Source organism: Hevea brasiliensis, chromosome 18 (assembly GCF_030052815.1).
Source record: "Hevea brasiliensis isolate MT/VB/25A 57/8 chromosome 18, ASM3005281v1, whole genome shotgun sequence".
In the NCBI taxonomy this organism is placed as follows: domain Eukaryota; kingdom Viridiplantae; phylum Streptophyta; class Magnoliopsida; order Malpighiales; family Euphorbiaceae; genus Hevea; species Hevea brasiliensis.
The window spans coordinates 33,169,852-33,188,744 of NC_079510.1; the positions used below are offsets into that span (position 1 = coordinate 33,169,852).

Below are 18,893 nucleotides of genomic sequence, written 5' to 3' on the forward strand. Positions count from 1 at the left end.
CTCAGGAAGAGCCAAACCCAGACACTGATGAGGCAATACAAGGAAGTGAAGAAACAAGGAGGTAGTAACTCCCCGATTACTTAAGTCAGGTAAATTTCGAGGACGAAATTTAAATAAGAGGGGAAGAGTTGTAACACCCTCCCCGTAGCAACTCCGTACATTCTACTGTTCCGGTGACCGGTGTCGGTCCGCATACCTAGAAAGTCCGAAAAAATATTTAAACTAAAGTCAGGAACCATAATTAACTCAAATATTAATAAGAAACATTTAGTAAAAATTTTAGAAATAAAATACAACCAAGTAAAACGAGCCGATGCCCAAGCGATGGGTAACCGGAGGGAAGTTGCGGTTTTCGCAACGAGGAGCCCTAGACCCGGGGGAAAAATTATAAAATAATTTTTGGGACTCCAGAGAAGGGTAATTGAGGTTCCTATGGCATTAGAATGCCAAGAAAATACCTAGAAAAATTTTTCAATCGGTACAGACAATTTTGACCCGTTAAGCCAAACGGAGGGCATTTTGATCATTTCGCCTTCAGAGGTGATTTTTGGCCGACTTGTCCAGTTAAGTAAATAATTATTATGATCTAAAATATGAATAAATATTGTTGAAAATTGAATTGAAAATGATTAGAAAAGAAAAGGAAAGAAAAATCCATAAAAAGCAATTTATGACATCTTTATGATGTCACTTACAAGTCCCCACCAATTGCATTCAAACAAGCATTTTTAAAACACTTAAAAGAGACTAAAAAATGGACTAAAGGGAAAGAAAAACGTGAGCAGCAGCCATTCTTCTTCTTCTTCACCAAAACGTGACTTTCCCCTCCCTCCATTGATGAGCTTGGCAAGCTCATGAAGCCCTAAACTCCCACCATATTTCCTCAAGTTCTCAACACAAAAATTTATTCTAGAAGCTTGCTAAGGTGTTTGGGAGCAAAAGGGAGAAGAGAAATTAAAGTTGGCAAGCTTGGAGATTCTTCAAGTTGAGGTTAGTGCAACTATAAACATAAAACTCTTAAATTTCATGATTTTGGACTTGAAATTTAGTAAGACTTATAATTTAAATGAACAAAAACCTATGTGTATGAGCTCTTGAATGTTGGCTGCCCTAGAAAAGGAATATGTAGGAGTATTTGATGAGCTTAGAGTGAAATAGAAACCATGTTGAGGTTATAAACATATAAGCAATGCATTGGTAGTTACTAAGATACATGGCATAAACCATGAATTTGAATTAGGGTTTGGAAAGGTGAAAATGTGACTTGGCTTAGGAAATTATTAGAGAGCATTTTAATGGTCAATTAGTGACCATTTTAGGTAATTTGAACAACAAATGGACAGAAAAATGAGATTGCAAAGTGAGGATTGCAGGCTGCCCTAGGACAGCAGCATAGGGACTGAAAATTCAGTCCCTTTGCACTGCCATAACTTGGGCTGTGTTAGTCCAATTGATGTTTGGCCAATTGGACATGAAACTAGGCTTATAATGGCACATTTTTGCTGAAGAAACCATGCCCAAAAGACCAAAGCAAGAGGACCAAAACTTGGCCCCAATCCGGAACCCTGAAACTGCCTCTGCAGAATGGACAAAATGAACAGTAACTGTTCATTTGGCCATAACTCACTGTAGATTTGGTCAATTGGCCTGAACTTTTTACAGCAACAAGTTAAGACATAGAAAAACAACTTTCATGAAGGAACCTACCCCAAATTATGGCCAGAACCCATTCAACCAAGTGACTCAAGTTACTGTTCATGCACTGTAGATATGGTAAATTTCTGCAGAATGCATATCCGGACAGCTTGGGTTTTTGAGCCATATCTGAAGCTACAAAACTCCAAATGGAGTGATTCAAAAAAGTAAATTCAACTAGACAAAATAAGGAACAACTTTTATGTTTTACATTTCTTCAAATTCCAACAGTAACAGTGTCCAATGGAACAGTGAAGTTGACTCACCAAAACTGAAAATTCTGCTTGTGTTGGTTTAAACTTAGAAATGGTATTAACACTTAATGCCAACAAGTTTTGAATGCCAAATGTGGTATATTGGGAGTGCCAAAGTCAATGTACATATTTTCTATCCAAAAGTCAACATTTTTGTTGACCAATGAGGTGAATAGTGACACCAAAACCAAAAATTGGCAATTTTGCCAAAATGACCTAAGCTTTGAGAAAGTGACCAAAACCAACAAGTTTTGAATACAAAATGTGGTATGTTGGGAGTACTAAAACCAATGTACCTATTGTTTATGCAAAAGTCAACATTTTAGTTGACTAATGAAATGAATAGTGACATGAAAACTTGAAATTCAAAAATTGTGAAACTTAAAAGTGCAAAATGCCCTAGTAGGCCTAATGTGATTGGTTTGGATAGATTGGCATGCCAATAGGGTATTGTTTTAGCAGTACTGCGAAAGGAAAGGCTTTATCCCTGTATTCATGGCTTTATGCCCGTATTCATGGCTTTTATGCCAATTATGTGATATCATGGCTTTTTAGCCATACCGATCGTGATACGTGGTTGACGCTCAAGGTCCCATGGTATGACGGCCCGAGGCACCGCGGTGTCCAGTGCCAACGACCCGTTATCCAGTCCAGTCGTCCAGTATAGGTTACTTGGGCATGGAAAAGTATAACTGTAATTGAACTGATTGTTAAAGAAAATACGAAAATTAAGTTTCAGGAATGATTACGATAGAATACAAAGAAACTCAAGGTCATGAAGAAAATAAATAAACAAAATGCATGAAGAAGTTAATATCATAAAACGTAATTAGCCCTCGACTAAACATTAAGTTGGTAATTATTCAGTTCTTATGAACACAATGGCTAAGAAATTATGATTTTTATTTGCATATTATTTCTTTCTATTTTATTATTTGCACCACTAAGCTTTATGCTTAGCGTCGCTTTGCAACGCTGTAGGTACCAAGATTGGACAGAGGGCCATGAGACCACGATTCGTAAGGCAGTTCACGATTCTGCATAGTGCATGTCACCTCACTGTCAGCAGTGCATTGGTAGGACGCTAGATGTCATTTTAGTATTTTGTAATTGATTTTATTTTCTCATATGTATTTGAACTTATATAATATATTTTGATATTCATGTAAATAAGGTAAAGTGTGGTTGTAAATGGAAAAGTGAATGTTTATCTATGATATATGCATGGTATCATATGAGATGGATGAATGATTGAGAAATGAATGGTTGACAAATGTTGAGAACTGAAATTGAGAAATATTGATGAGATTTTGATATTGGAGTTTGGAAATGATTGAATGTGAATATTGGAAGTGTTTTTAACAGGTTCCGAAGAACGGTTTTCTCCATTTTTAGCCGGTACTCCGCCGGATTTTCTTTAAAATTTTCGGAACCTCAAATAAATTATAATTTCGATAAATGGCTTAAATAAATTATATTTCACAAGCTATATTCAAAAGGAAGAATAAAAATGAATTAAGATAAAATAGAGTGCTCGGCACACTGAGTGGCATAACTTGTTCGGCTACACTGTAGTCGGATAAGGGGTGTCACAACCATGCACTAGAATCTCTCTGTTACAAAATCTCAATTCGAACTGGAGTCATAGTTTATGTTAAACCCCATTTGCTATGAATATTATATTCTCTTTTAATTCTAGTTCTTGATTAAAAGATTTTCTCATCAGAAACTCTTTTCTGATTAAATCTATCTGTCCTGGCCAGGAACTTGAAACATCCAGAATAATTAAATGAACATAAGATTTTATCCCTATTTACTTAGAAGAATAGATTCCATCTTGATCAACACCTACCTCCATATATAACTAGTAGGAGCCAACACATGCCCATATATCCATACACAGTACAAGTATAAAAGCAGTATTAAACTCAAACTACCTATATACAAGATAACTGTGCTATCTCAGGTCTAAAGATTATATGCACTGATATGATTTATGACAGTGCATTGACAAGAGTAAACTCCATGTGCTTGTCATAAGTGTCACTGATTCGACCTACTTATCATGTATAAGTGCCTATCATATTTGTTATATGGCATGAGACTCACCATTCCATCTTATTTATATCTCATATAAATAACTTAGGAACAAACATGAATACAATCTTTCTAGATAAGTCATGTCCTTATTGTGAAGTATCCTTGATTGTGAACCTATTTATGATACTTTGTACTATAAATACTGTCACTCATATTCTTAACAACTTAAGAATAGAATTTTTAACAAAATATCAATGGATCTTTTCTATTACACATAAATATATTATGTAAACGGAAAAGTGAAAATGCATTTTATTAATAAAAACATGTACAAGATACATACAAAATGATATGCTCTAGGGCATACTACTAACAAATATGCCCAGTGTTAATTGGTCATGCAACTCTTAAAACTCCTCTTTTGCATCCATCACAAGACAATGCCGAAAAAAATTGAATTTAATTGAAAAATGATAAGAATTTAATTGAATTCTATATGTTTTCAATTAAAATAACAAATTATTATTATTATTTTTAGATTATTTTTTCTCTCAAATTATTTTATTATTATAAATATGACATTATTTTATCACTAATAATTATTATAAATAAATTAAAATAAGAGGAAAAAGTGCTATTTGAAAAATGATAAGAATAAATATGAGGAAATGAAATAAGGGAAAATTATGTTAATGGGAATGGAAAATGTAAGTCAAAATTAGAAGGTAGATGAAAAAAAGTAAAGAAAAATGTTGAAAAGAGAAAAAAAAATTGGAGAAAGGATAAATAAATGAGAGAAAAGAGAATAAAATGATGAAATGAAAATAAAATGGAAGAAAATAGAATAATGATGAGGAAGATAAAAGAAAATGATAAAAAGGGGAAGAAAATGAGAGGAAAGAGAAGAAATGATGAGAGGATAAAAGAAAATAAGGGTAAAGGGAAGAAAATGAAAGATAAGAGAAAAGAAAATGATGAAAAGGGGAAAAAAATAGGAGAAAAGAGAAAAAAAAAAAGAAAATGGGAGAAATGACAAGGAAAATGAAAATGGGTGAGAATAAAATGATTAAATAAATAAATATGGTAGGTATTTATACTCATTTTAACAATACATTGGGAACGAATTTGCAATCCATTATTTAAAAAAAAAAGATTTTTTTCCCTATAATTCATTGATATTGAAAAAAGTGGGCTTTTAAAAAAAAATGCAGAATTTTCCCTATAAAATTTACAACGGATTGACATTTAAAAAGAATACGAACTTTTAAAAAAGAAAAATGAGATTTTCCCTCTGAAATTTATCAATTTACCAAAAAATTAATTCATTGATTATCTAAACATCCCTTTTTTATAATTTTTAAATTACCAATAGATTCCAAAACCCATTGATAATTTAAAAGCCTAATTTTTTTTTATATATTTCACAAATTAACAATGAATTTAAATTCTATTAGTAATTTAGTAATAGATTTCAAAATTTGTTGGTAATTTATCAATGAATTTCAAATCTGATATAGTTTGAACACTTATTATTTTTATTTTATGTCTCAACTTACCTAAAATTTGTTGGTAATATATTATTACTTTTTATATTAAAACTGTCATAACATTCTTCCTTTATTTTTCTTTTACCATCATTTATTTATCTATTTCATATTCCTTCTCTATGCACTCATGCTGTTTTTCCCTTTATTTTTTATATTTTTTTGAAATTTTTTTAATAAAAAATAATATAAACTATCTACACAAAAATATTAATCAATTTATTTAGATTTCAAAGTAATCAAGATAATAATAAAGGAAAGTTATTTCCTAATAGATAAAATACAAAAATAATGTGTAGAAAATTGAATAAAAATAATTGAGCAATTAAAAAACAAATAGAAAAATTTTTATTTTCATATATGAATATATTTTTTAAAATATTGTATTTTCAAGACAAATAGATCAATTAATTAATTTTATTAAATTAGATTAAATAAATACTTCCTCTGTCCTATTTTAAGTGATTTTTTAGAATTTTTTTTGTCCACCTTATTTGCCGTTTTAGAAAATTAAGAAAATATATATATTTTTTTTGAGTAACACACACTCTCTATATATATATATTAAAGCTAAGCCTTGGAAAAGGTTTCATGCGATTGTGCCACTTAAACTGGTAAGTATATTTAAAAAATTGCTATGTGACACCTTTTTTTTATTTTAGAGTGTCAAATATGAGTGTCACAAAGGCTAATAAGTATGCTTAAAAATTACCATATAATACATTTTTTATTATCTTTATTTTTAAATTTATCTATAGAAAATAACTTATCATATTAAATATTAATTTATTTAAATATTTTTAAATTTCAACCACGAAAATCTTATCTCAACTATTAAAATCTAAAATTATTTTTAATATATTTTTAAAAATTTTAAAATTTTCTTGAATTTACAACTTCAAATACTATAAAACTATATTCATCCTATTATATATCCCTAAAATCAATTTCTTAATTAAAATTTTAATTACATTAAAAAAAGGATGAATTACTTTAAAAAAAAATTGTATACAAATTCTTATATATAAAATATAAGAATTTGAATAATGATATTTCTAAAATTGTTAAATGGTGTATGTATTTTCTTCTATTTTATTTATTCTTTCATTAGTATATGTCAAATATTTTAAAGACTAATTAAAAATTTTATTAATCAACCTATTTATTTATTAAATTTCAAATAAAATTATAATTAATTAAAATTACAATATTATTAAAATTTTGTAATGTAATTATGAAATTATAAAGTATAATAAAATATATATCAAATTATGTTATTAAAATAAAATAATAAATAGTCCATGCATGTATCACATTTTTTATTATAGTGTGTCACATTAACTAATAAGCATACTTAAAAATTACCATATGATACCTCTTTTATTATTTTTACTTTTAAATTTATCTAATAAAATTAATTTATCATATTAAATATTAATTTATCTAAACATTTTTAAATTTAACTATGAAAATCTTACCTCAACTATTAAAATCTAATAGTTGAGATAAGATTTTCATAGATATTGAGTGCTTAATGAATGGGTTCTTTTGGAGCAATTCTGGTTCTATGAATAGTGCTCTTCAATGGATGAGATGGAGTAAGTTTGCAGTGCCTAAATGTCATGGAGGTCTAGGCTATCATGACCTTAAACAGTTTAATCTTGCTTTATTAGCCAAGCAAGGGTGGTGCATTCTAAAATATCTGAACTCCATGGCAGCAAAAGTGCTGAAAGCACGATATTTTCCAGATTTTGATTTTTTTGCAGCTAGTATTGGATCAAATCCAAGTTACTTGTGGCGTAGCATCTATGCGTCTCGTCCAATTTTGCTCCATGGCTGTAGAAAGCGAGTTGGTGATGGCTCTACAATATCTATTTGGCGTGACCCATGGTTACTGGATCCGAATGAGCCTCATATTCAAACGGAGATCATTGATGGTTTGGATCAGGTTGTGGTTGCTGACTTGATTGATGGTGGTAAGTGGAATGAGACTTTGATAAGATGTCTCTTTAATCAACGTGATGTGGGATTAATTCTAAAAATCCCGTTACCTTTATCCGTGTATGAAGATGCTTGGTTTTGGTTTTTAAATCAGAAAGGTGAATATGTGGTTAAGGAAGGTTACAGGGTCAGTTTGGATATGGGATTTGAGGAGGCTGGGTGTTTCATGGGATCGACTATGGAAAATTCAAGTTCTTGCAAAAGTAAAATTTATGGTTTGGAGGATTTTAAGGGATGTTTTACCTTGCAAAGTCAATTTGTTGAGAAGACATGTTGAAGCAGATGAATGATGCCAGGTTTGTGGAGCTCAACCTGAGACTGCTTTTCATATTATTTATACCTGCTTTTTTGCCCAATCTCGTTGGTTGTTATCATCTTTGGGATGGAGTCCGATGACTTCTTTACAAGTTTGGTTTAACAATCTTTTTTCTTCTGATCATGAAACATCTATTGAAGAAGCTTTTATGATCATGTGGAGCTTATGGAGTCACAGGAATGAGGTTGTTTGGCATCAGAAGTATCAACAACCTTTCTCGATTCTAAGTCGAGCTCGCTCTATTCATAGCGAATGGAATGTAGCTTGTGTTAATATTTCGCCCCATACAGCTCATGTGCATCCAGATTCTGTGTTGCAAACTCATTGGAAGCCATTGGAGCAAGGAGCATTCAAATGTAATATTGATGTTGCTTTGCTTAATGATGGTTCTTATGGCTTAGGAACGATAATAAGGGACTATACCGGTTATTGTTGCGTAGGTCGATTGCTTGCAAGGCTTGGTTTAATCGTTCCTCTTATTGGTGAAGTGCTTTCTTTTAGAGAGGCATTAAGTTGGCTGAAATCCTTAAGTTTTCAACCAGTTTGTGTGGAAACAGATAGCCAACTGGTGTTCCAAGTTTTGAATACTTCATATGCATTCTCATCTTATTTTGCTATGATTATTAATGATTGTAAGATTCTTTTTCAAGAGCTCCAATTTATTTCTTATGCTTTTGTTAGGAAACAAAAGCGAATTAAGTTGCCCATTCGATTGCTAGAGCGGCTAATTCTATGTCTAGTTGTGAATGGGACGTATGCCTCCCTTTCTTTTTTGTATGATTCATTGTCTTTTAATCTTAATAATATGAGCTGAGCTCCTTGGTTTTTTTTTTTTAAATATTAAAACCTAAAAATTACTTTTAGTATATTTTAAAATTTTCTTAAATTTATGATTTTAAATATTATAAAACTATATTCAACATATTATATATGCCTAAAATAAATTATCTTTAATTAAATTTTTAATTACATTAAAAAAGGTGAATTACTTTAAAAAAATTATATATATATATATATATATATATATATATATATATATATATATATATATATTCACTAAAAAAATGTAATGGCTCGGCCTACTAGTAATATTGTCCGCTCTGAGCCAAAACCCTCACGTTTTTAAAACGCGTCACTATGGGTTACAAACCGCCAACTTATAAACTCAGCATCTATCCCGTGTTTTGCCGATGTGGGATTTGCCTAGGGTGTTACAATCTACCCCCTTATGGGACTCAGCGTCCTCGCTAAGATTTGCCCCACCATCGCCTAATGTTGCACGCGGAACGACTCTGATACCACAAATGTAATGGCCCGGCCCACTAGTGATATTGTCCGCTCTGGGCCGAAGGCCTCTCGATTTTAAAACGCGTTTCTAGGGTTTACGAACCGCCAATTTATAAACCCAGCATCTATCTCGTGTTTTGCCGATGTGGGATTTGCCTAGGGTGTTACAATCCACCCCCCTTATGGGACTCAGCGTCCTCGCTAAGATTTGCCCCACCATCGCCTAATGTTGCACGCGGAACGACTCTGATACCACAAATGTAATGGCCCGGCCCACTAGTGATATTGTCCGCTCTGTGCCGAAGGCCTCTCGATTTTAAAACGCGTTTCTAGAGTTTACAAACCGCCAACTTATAAACCCAGCATCTCTCCCGTGTTTTGCCGATGTGAGATTTATCTAAGGTGTTGCAAAAATTATTTAAAAAATTTAAACATATATTTTTGAAGAATTTCTTATATTTAAAATATAAGAACTTTAATAATAATAATATTTTCAAAATCACCAGGTAGCGTATGTATTTTCTTTTTATTTTTTTATCATTTTATTAATATATGTCAAATAATTTAAAGATTAATTAAAAAAATCTATTAATAAATTTATTTATTTATTTATTTTGAAATAAAATTATAATTAATGAAAATTTTAATATTATTTAAATTCTATATATAAATTTAAAATTATAAAATATAGTAAAATATATATTAAATTATATTATTAAAATAAAATAATAATAATCCACGTAACGTGCACGGAAATGACTAGTTCATTATTATTTTCAATGCAATATCTCTTTATTACCTTTCTATATTCTAAGACACCATAAAGATATTTTAATTAATATTAATATATTTTTATAAAAATAAAACTACCTAATTATTTCCTTAATTTTTGTTTAAAATAAAAAAAAAACTTAAAACACAGACAGAGGGAGTTGTAATATTTTTTAAAATATAAAAATAAATTAATTAATTTTACTATAATAAAAATTAAATAATAATTTAATTAATATTAAAATTTGTAGACTGAAAATTTTGATAAAAATAAAATGTATAAATTAAATAGTATAATTTTTTAAAAATTAGATAGTTTTGTTAAAATTTCAGAATCTAAATAGTAATTTATTTTTTTTTAAGGAATCAGAGTTTTGTATTGAAAGCTGATTTTGTTACCATTTATGGGAATTAAGGAAAAATTAAAGAGAAAAAATGAAGAAAAAAGAAAAGAAGAAAAATTATTATTTTTTAATTATTTGAATACTTTATTAATATAAATGAAAAATAAAATTTTCTTTTTAATAAAATTATTTAATTATTATAAATTTATGATTTTATTATTATATGATATTAAAGATGTATAAATAATTTTAATATAAATAATACTTAATTTTATTTACTTCTCTCAATTTCACTTCAAATTAAAGAAAAATATTTTGAGTTTATAAAAAAAAAATAATTATCTTTCATTTCTCTTCATTTTTTTTTTTTCATTTCTTCTCTCGATTTACTATCTAAACAAAGAAAATATAATTTTTTTTCCCCTCTTCTCTCCGCCTCCCTCAATGGTTGGTGAAAACTGAAAAATGAAGGACAAATGTTCCAAGAGTAAACAACAAGGCGTTAATGTTATTGCATTTGTTTTCTTACGTCCTTTTCCTTCTGCATAGATCTCTTCGCCCTTTCCTCAAAAATGCCTACCCATAGCGAAAACTGAGCAGAACGGAAAACTACTAACCAAACATGCCCTTCTCCTCTTACGTTGGCGGCAACATTCGCCGGGGGGGTGGAGGTGGAGGAGCCGGCACCACCTGGGCTCAATCACTCCTCCCCTCCTTCGCTGCCAAATCAAAGCTTCCTTCAAGAAAGTCTCGCCGGCGGACGGCTCTGATAAACTTCCTATTCACTAACTTCTTCACTATAGCTCTTACGATCTCTCTCCTCTTCCTTCTCATCACTTTCCTTCACTTTGGCATCCCTAAGCCTCTTTCCTCTCCCTTCAAACCCAAATCCAAATCCAGTTTTCGCGTTCTGAAGCCTCGCAAGACTATCCCTCGAAAACCCCAAAACGACAAAGGTGCCGTTTTGGGGGCTGTGGTGGATATAACTACAAAGGGTTTGTATGATAAGATCGAATTCTTGGATGTGGATGGTGGGCCTTGGAAGCAAGGATGGAAAGTGAGCTATAAAGGGAATGAGTGGGATACTGAGAAGTTGAAGGTGTTTGTGATGCCTCATTCGCATAATGATCCTGGGTGGAAATTGACTGTTGATGAGTATTATGAGAGGCAATCTAGGCACATACTCGATACAATTGTGGAAACACTTTCAAAGGTAATTTTTGGTGGTTTTTCGCTCATATGGCATTAATTTTGGCTGGTGTTTGTTGGACTGCCGGGAAGTGGTCAGATTTGGTGGGAATTTTGGAAATTTTTTTTTTATTAAATGTAGTGTAAAATTTGATAGTTATGCTGTGGAATTATAAGTGTGAATGCTTAGATATCTATGATAGAATATTGGAGAATTTTTCTTTCTTTCTTTCGGTTTGGAATTTTGTTGATTCTGCTTCGTAAATCTTAATTCATATGAAGAGTTTTTTTTTCCCCTGAATCACGATGTCATTACCATATTAGTTGAAACTTGACTTATGAGTACTGCCTTTTAAGGTTGATTTTCGAATTGGGATTATGGTAGTTTTAGATGGACTTATTGCTGTCACATATAGTGCTGTAAACGAACCAAGTTTGGCTTGGTTAAACCCTTTTAGAAAAGGATCCAAGCTCGAGCTCAAGTTTTTTGGCTCGTATGTTAGCTCGAGCTTTGTAGTATTCGGCTCGATAAGACTTGTGAGCCAACTTGTTCATAGGCTCGTGAACATGATATTTATATTAGTTATTGACTTATTGTATTTCGTTATATTATAAATATTTGTTATTTTATTTAGAGATGTTCTAAAAAAATGTTGTTTAAAATTATGATATAATCAATGTATAAAATGTATTTATTAAATATAGTTATTCATTATTTAAATTTAATTTTTTATGAAAATTATGTTTTTTTCTTATTTTTTATATGAGAAATAATTAAAATTATGTAGTTTGAACTTCATAACCAACTTAAAACTCACTATGTAAATAAGTCTAGCTATTCGCGAGTTGTTCGAGTTCAGTTCGATAAAAGGTTAAGTTTGGCTTGGCTTGTTTAGAGTTCATTTTTTAAATGAGGCTTGAACTTATAGATATTTGACTCGTGTTGAGCTTGAGTTTGGCTTGAGTTTGAAAAAATTTTGACGAATCAAGTTTGAGCTGTTCAAAGCTCAGCTCAGTTCTTTTCGTTTACACTCCTAGCATTACATAGCTGATGATCTGTGCCAAGCATGTTATATATATATATATATATATATATATATATATATATATATATATATATATAGACACACACACACACGCCTCCTTAGACTTTTAGTTTGTTGATATTTTTCATTTTGTTAGTCTAATGAACTCATTGTGTTGCAAAGGATTTATTTTTATTTTTTAACACAACAGCAACGTTAGTTGTTAAAATATCAAAGACTCAAAGTGTGTAGGTTTCCAAATCATATTGATATAGTTGCCAATGATTGGTTCCAAGTAATTTGGATAATTTATAACAAAGTTACTTTTTCCTTGCAAGTTACAATCCACTCCAGTGGCTGCTAGTTTCTGTGCCATTTATTTATTTATTTTTAATTTCTTTTTCTCCTCACCAATCAGTTTGCATGCCAAAAAACCATATCTTTGTCATTATATTTATCTTTCAAAATTAGTGCAGGGGTATTCTAATTTTTCTAACTCTCTAAAGAGTACCACCCACTTCCTGATTAGAGAGACGTACTCATCCTATCCATACTGAATTAAATTTGCGTGTAATTGGTCCAAAGCTCAACTGCCTTTAGTTCCAACAAGAAACTTGAACCTCTCGTTCCTGATACAACACCGCCACTTCCCCTTGTTTGCTACCATCACAGGTGTAGCATCAAAATTTGCCTTAATATTACTTTTTGCTGTTGTTGCATCTAATGCCCTCCATTACATTAGTCTATGCAAATTCAAAAGCTTACCTACTTCTTGTTTTCTTTTTACCAAATGCTCTTTCTTGCTTCCCGAAGACCAAATCGCAAATGCTATCTGATCAAGTCATTTCTACCATGTTTTCCTCTAGTAGAGGCAAAATTTAGTTAATTTCATAGGGCTATTAGTTTTTTAGGAATTAATGTGGTATTGATAATTTATGCATTTTTAACATTTGTCTAGCCTAAAGGGCATAGTTTATGAATGTTTTTTCTGTATAAATTTCAATTTTTATCTATACACTTTATTTGCGAAAAATAACACAAAATTGGAGTGGGTTTGATTTGAGTAAAATTTGGAAGATTGTATTAAGCTACTGTAATGGTAAGAATTACTTGTATTTGGATTTGTAGGATGGTCGGCGGAGGTTCATATGGGAAGAAATGTCTTATCTGGAGAGATGGTGGAGAGATGCAGCAGAGGACAAAAGGGAATCTTTTACCAATTTACTGAAGAATGGCCAGTTAGAAATTGTTGGTGGTGGTTGGGTAATGAATGATGAGGTATGCAAATGAGCTTATAATTGAATAGCCCACCATTCCGTTAATTGTTGCTAAAATATTCATGCATTTGTAACTTGGTTCCTTTTTTCTTTTTGTTTTTGTTTTTCTTATTCTTTTTTTACACCCTTGGGGTAGTGGATGTGCCCTGTGGCTGTCTTTATGGTCTGATATCTTGATTTAATGTTCTAAATTCCAATCCCTTATGCTACCCACTTATAATTTTTTTATTTTTTTTTATTTTTTATTTTTTTACATATTGCTTAATGCATGAGTTCTATAATCATTTAATGACCAATATTGGGTTTCTTTTGTTGATGTAGGCCAATTCACATTTTTTTGCCATAATTGAACAGGTATACACCGTAATCTTTCCTTTTACTTAGATGTTCTCGTTTGTTACTTTAATGAACTCATGCACTCGTAACTTAATAAATTGTAAGTAACCATAATGGACATTAGATTTGGATCTTTGTTTTCAATTGTTGTTTAATTATGTAGCCTTCTTTTGGTTCATATTAACAAGAGAACAGCAAAGAAGGTGAGGGAGTAAGAAAGAAACCCTTTCCTATCCTGGAAAGGAAAAGAATAAGTCAGTTTTGTTATTTTCTTGATTGCTAATGAGTCAAAGGTTTGTGGTGGGACCGTGGGAGCTAACATGTGAATTAAATTGCACAATAAATCTGGCATGTACTTTTCAAGTGATGTACACAAAAACATGTGGAAGATTCAAAGAGTGTATTCATAGATACCGTCAGTAGGGTCTTTGGGGTGATTAGTTTTCTTTGGTAGTCTTCGGCATGTTGAAAATAACTCGTGCAACCCACACTCAGAGAATAGAATAATAAATAGAGAACGAGAGATAATAACAATTTCAAGACATAAGGAATTTTACATGTTTCAGCAATGTGCCTAGATCCGTGGAGAGCCACGTGCAATTTTTCACTATTAAGGAAAAGATTACAGGTGCCTATTTATAGACGCTAGAGTTTTCCTATATTAGATATAGAAGAAACTTTGCTCCTCCTCACAAACCCCTACCCTCTGCCGCTTTTTTCCCCCCTGAAGCTTAGGGTGCGGCATCTTCTTTGAGTATGAGCCACAATCACAACAACCCATTTTGCTCGTTGTACTTGGCTCCTTATATTGTTGTGTATCTTTTGATGTTATCCACTGATCAAAATTACCTTGCATATTTTTTTGGTTAGTGATTTGATGCATTTGATTTTACTTGCGATAAATATTTTTTGCATTTCATTCTTGAGCTGGTTAGCAAATGAGGGATTCATTTATTTTGGATTTGTAAAAACATACTCTTTTTTTTTTATTTTTTATTTTTTTTATTTTTTTATAAATTAGCTAGTGCACAATGTGAACTGTTTTGGATATGAGCCTTTTTGAAATTTCACTGTCAGATTGCTGAGGGGAATATGTGGTTGAATGACACCATTGGGGTTGTTCCTAAGAATTCTTGGGCAATAGATCCATTTGGCTACTCAGCTACCATGGCATATCTTCTCCGTCGTATGGGTTTCGAGAACATGCTTATTCAGAGGACTCACTATGAGGTAAAGAAGGAACTTGCTTTGAATAAGAATCTAGAATACATATGGCGTCAAAGCTGGGATGCTGAGGAAACAACTGATATTTTTGTACACATGATGCCCTTCTATTCTTATGATATTCCTCATACTTGTGGGCCGGAGCCTGCTGTTTGTTGTCAGTTCGATTTTGCTAGGGTGCACGGCTTTTATTATGAGATGTGCCCATGGGGGCTTCATCCAGTAGAGACCAGCCTGGAAAATGTACAGGAAAGGGCCCAAACATTGCTAGATCAGTACAGGAAGAAATCAACACTATACCGGACTAATACTCTCCTTGTTCCTCTTGGAGATGATTTCCGATATATCAGTGTTGATGAAGCAGAGGCTCAGTTTCGGAATTACCAGAAGTTATTTGATTATATCAACTCTAATCCTAGTTTAAATGCAGAGGTAAAATTTGGTACTCTGGAAGAATACTTCCAAACTGTTCATGAGGAGGCTGATAGAATAAATTATTCATGTCCTGGCGAGGCTGGGTCTGGTCAGATTGGAGGTTTTCCATCTCTATCTGGTGACTTCTTTACTTATTCTGATAGGCAACAAGACTACTGGAGTGGCTATTATGTTTCAAGGCCTTTCTTCAAGGCTGTTGATCGGGTACTAGAGCAAACTCTTCGTGCCACTGAAATGATGATGGCTTTGTTACTTGGTTATTGTCAGAGAGTACAATGTGAAAAGTTGGCAACAGGATTTGGCTATAAGTTGACTGCTGCCAGGAGGAATTTAGCTCTTTTTCAACACCATGATGGGGTGACTGGTACTGCTAAGGATCATGTTGTTCGCGACTACGGAATTCGGATGCATACTTCATTGCGTGACTTGCAGATTTTCATGTCTAAAGCTATTGAAGTACTTCTTGGTATCCACCATGAAAAATCTGATCATAACCCATCCCAGTTTGAGGCAGAACAGGTGAGATCTAAATATGATGTTCAGCCTGTCCATAAAGCAATCAGTGCACGTGAAGGGACATGGCAATCAGTGATCCTTTTTAATCCTTTGGAGCAAAATAGAGAAGAGGTTGTGATGGTTATTGTTAACAGGCCAGATGTTGCTGTTTTGGACTCCAACTGGACTTGCGTTCAAAGCCAAGTTTCTCCTGAACTGCAGCATGATAGGAGCAAGATTTTTACTGGGAGGCATCGTGTCCACTTCAAAGCTTCTGTTCCTGCCTTGGGGTTGCAAACATATTATATTGCCAATGGTTTTGCTGGATGTGAAAAAGCCATACCAGCAAAATTGAAGTACTTCTCAATTTCCAATTCATTTTCATGCCCCTCTCCATATGCTTGTTCTAAAGTAGAAGGTGACATGGCTGAAATCCAGAATCAACATCAAGCTCTCACCTTTGATGTCAAGCTTGGTTCGTTGCAGAAAATTAGCCATAAAAATGGTTCCAGAATTGTTGTGGACGAGGAAATAGGTGTGTACACTAGTCCGGGAAGTGGGGCTTACCTGTTTAAGCCTGACGGTGATGCTCAGCCTATTGTTGAGGCAGGTGGGAACATGGTGATCTCTGGGGGCCCACTAATGCAGGAAGTGTTTGTTTATCCTAAAACATCATGGGATCAAACACCCATCTCCCATAGTACTAGAATTTATAATGGAGATAATACTATACAAGAGTTTCTCATTGAGAAAGAATATCATGTTGAGCTTCTTGGCAAGGAATTTGATGACAGGGAATTAATAGTTAGATACAAGACAGATATTGATAATAAAAAGATCTTCTATTCTGATTTAAATGGCTTTCAGATGAGCCGGAGAGAAACTTACAGTAAGATCCCACTGCAGGGGAATTACTATCCTATGCCCTCTCTAGCGTTCATGCAAGGATCTAATGGTCAGAGGTTTTCTGTCCATTCTAGACAGTCATTGGGTGTGGCAAGCCTAAAAGATGGATGGTTGGAGATTATGCTTGATCGACGTTTGGTAAGGGATGATGGACGTGGTCTTGGACAAGGGGTGATGGATAACCGTCCGATGAATGTGATCTTTCACATCCTTGTTGAGATGAACATTTCTTCCACCTCAGATCCCGTTTCCAATCCTCTTCCTCTGAGCCCCTCTCTTCTTTCGCATTGTGTTGGAGCTCATTTGAACTATCCTTTACAAGCATTTGTTGCAAAGAACCCTCAGGAGTTATCTGTGCAACCACCCCCAAGATCCTTCTCTCCTTTGTCTGCTCCATTACCATGTGACTTGCACATAGTGAATTTTAAAGTTCCTCGGCCGTTAAAATATTCACAGCAGCTGATAGAAGATTCTAGGTTTGTTCTAATCTTACAGAGGCGCCATTGGGATACTTCATATTGTCGGAAGGGCAGATCACAGTGCACTACTGTTGCAAATGAGCCTTTAAATCTTTTCAACATGTTCAAGGGGCTTGCAGCATTGAATGCAAGAGCAACTTCTTTGAACCTTCTGCATGATGATGTGGAAATGCTAGGGTACGCTGAGCAGGTTGGAGATGCAGCTCAAGAGGGATACGTTGTCATCTCTCCTATGGAAATACAAGCATACAAGCTGGAGTTGCGGCCACACCAGTGAGCAGAAAATGTTTTTACTTTGGGTATTGTATCTTTGTGGATAATGATGGTATGGGTTAGTGGCAAAGCAACAGTGATTTTTTATATACCGTTGTCATTTGTCAACATAACCCAAGCTTAAACTTCAAGAATAATTGACTGTCTGATGCTATCTCATGCAATATCTGACCAAGTCAAGGACATAGCAGAGGCTGACTCTTTATGGAGGATTCAAGACTTCATTTTTGAGTACTATAGAAGGTATTGGTACATATTTTGTATACAAGTACTGTTATTACGTGAAGGAGAGGTTATATTATGGGAAACTGCTGTTTTCCTGCAAGAAGCATAGATTATCAACCTTTGATGATATTTGAATTTTGCCCCATTTTGCTGGTAGCATGGGTTCATGGTAATATATTTTTGGAGAGGAATATTTTTCCAGGTAATATGAAGTGATTAGGTGCTGAGAGTAACCCTTAACTTTTCTAATCACTACTCATTAGGGATGGATATGGCTGTATCATCTAGCGCCCCTGGGCGGTGCGCAGCATTACTTGTATTGGGAAGTAACAAGGCAGAGTTCTCCAAGAAAATAATAATAATAATAATAAATTCAGAATAATTCAGTCTGAATATTCAGAAATTTAATTTTTTTTATTAAATATTTAATAACATGCACGTGCGCCGATAGCATTTTGTCAGTTGTTTGACACATTAGTACTCCGTTCTAATGCACCATAAAAAGTTTTTATTTAAAGAAAGACATTTTATAATTTATAAAAAAATCATAAAATTATAAAAAAATATAATATTTATAATTAAAATTGTGTAATTTCAAATTTTATTTTAAATTTGATAAGACTTAATTAGGGTAGGGAAATATTTATAAAATTTCATAACATATTTAAAAAAAGTAATTTATTTTTTAAATTAATTTCAATTAACACAATATATTGTAAAATCATAATAATATATTTAAAACGTAGAAAAAAATTAATTTGCTTAATCGAAGATAGGG

General features: G+C 32.7%; 1 protein-coding gene across 1 annotated transcript; it reads left to right on the plus strand.

Moving 5' to 3' along the window:
- The first annotated feature begins 10,639 nt into the window (after positions 1-10,639).
- LOC110641257 (alpha-mannosidase 2) lies at positions 10,640-18,321 on the plus strand. The gene is made up of 4 exons (XM_021792923.2): positions 10,640-11,465; positions 13,594-13,743; positions 14,064-14,096; positions 15,156-18,321. The coding sequence occupies exons 1-4, from the start codon at positions 10,875-10,877 to the stop codon at positions 17,892-17,894; spliced, it is 3,513 nt and encodes a 1,170-aa protein (XP_021648615.2). The 5' UTR covers positions 10,640-10,874; the 3' UTR covers positions 17,895-18,321.
- The last annotated feature ends 572 nt before the right edge of the window (positions 18,322-18,893 follow it).

Excerpts from the sequence above, each read along its gene's own strand:
- LOC110641257 (XM_021792923.2), top strand. The coding sequence starts at position 10,875 with ATGCCCTTCTCCTCTTACGTTGGCGGCAACATTCGCCGGGGGGGTGGA. Across the intron at positions 13,744-14,063 it reads GTTGGGTAATGAATGATGAG|GCCAATTCACATTTTTTTGC; the intron begins GTATGCAAATGA and ends TTGTTGATGTAG. Across the intron at positions 14,097-15,155 it reads TTTTTGCCATAATTGAACAG|ATTGCTGAGGGGAATATGTG; the intron begins GTATACACCGTA and ends TTTCACTGTCAG.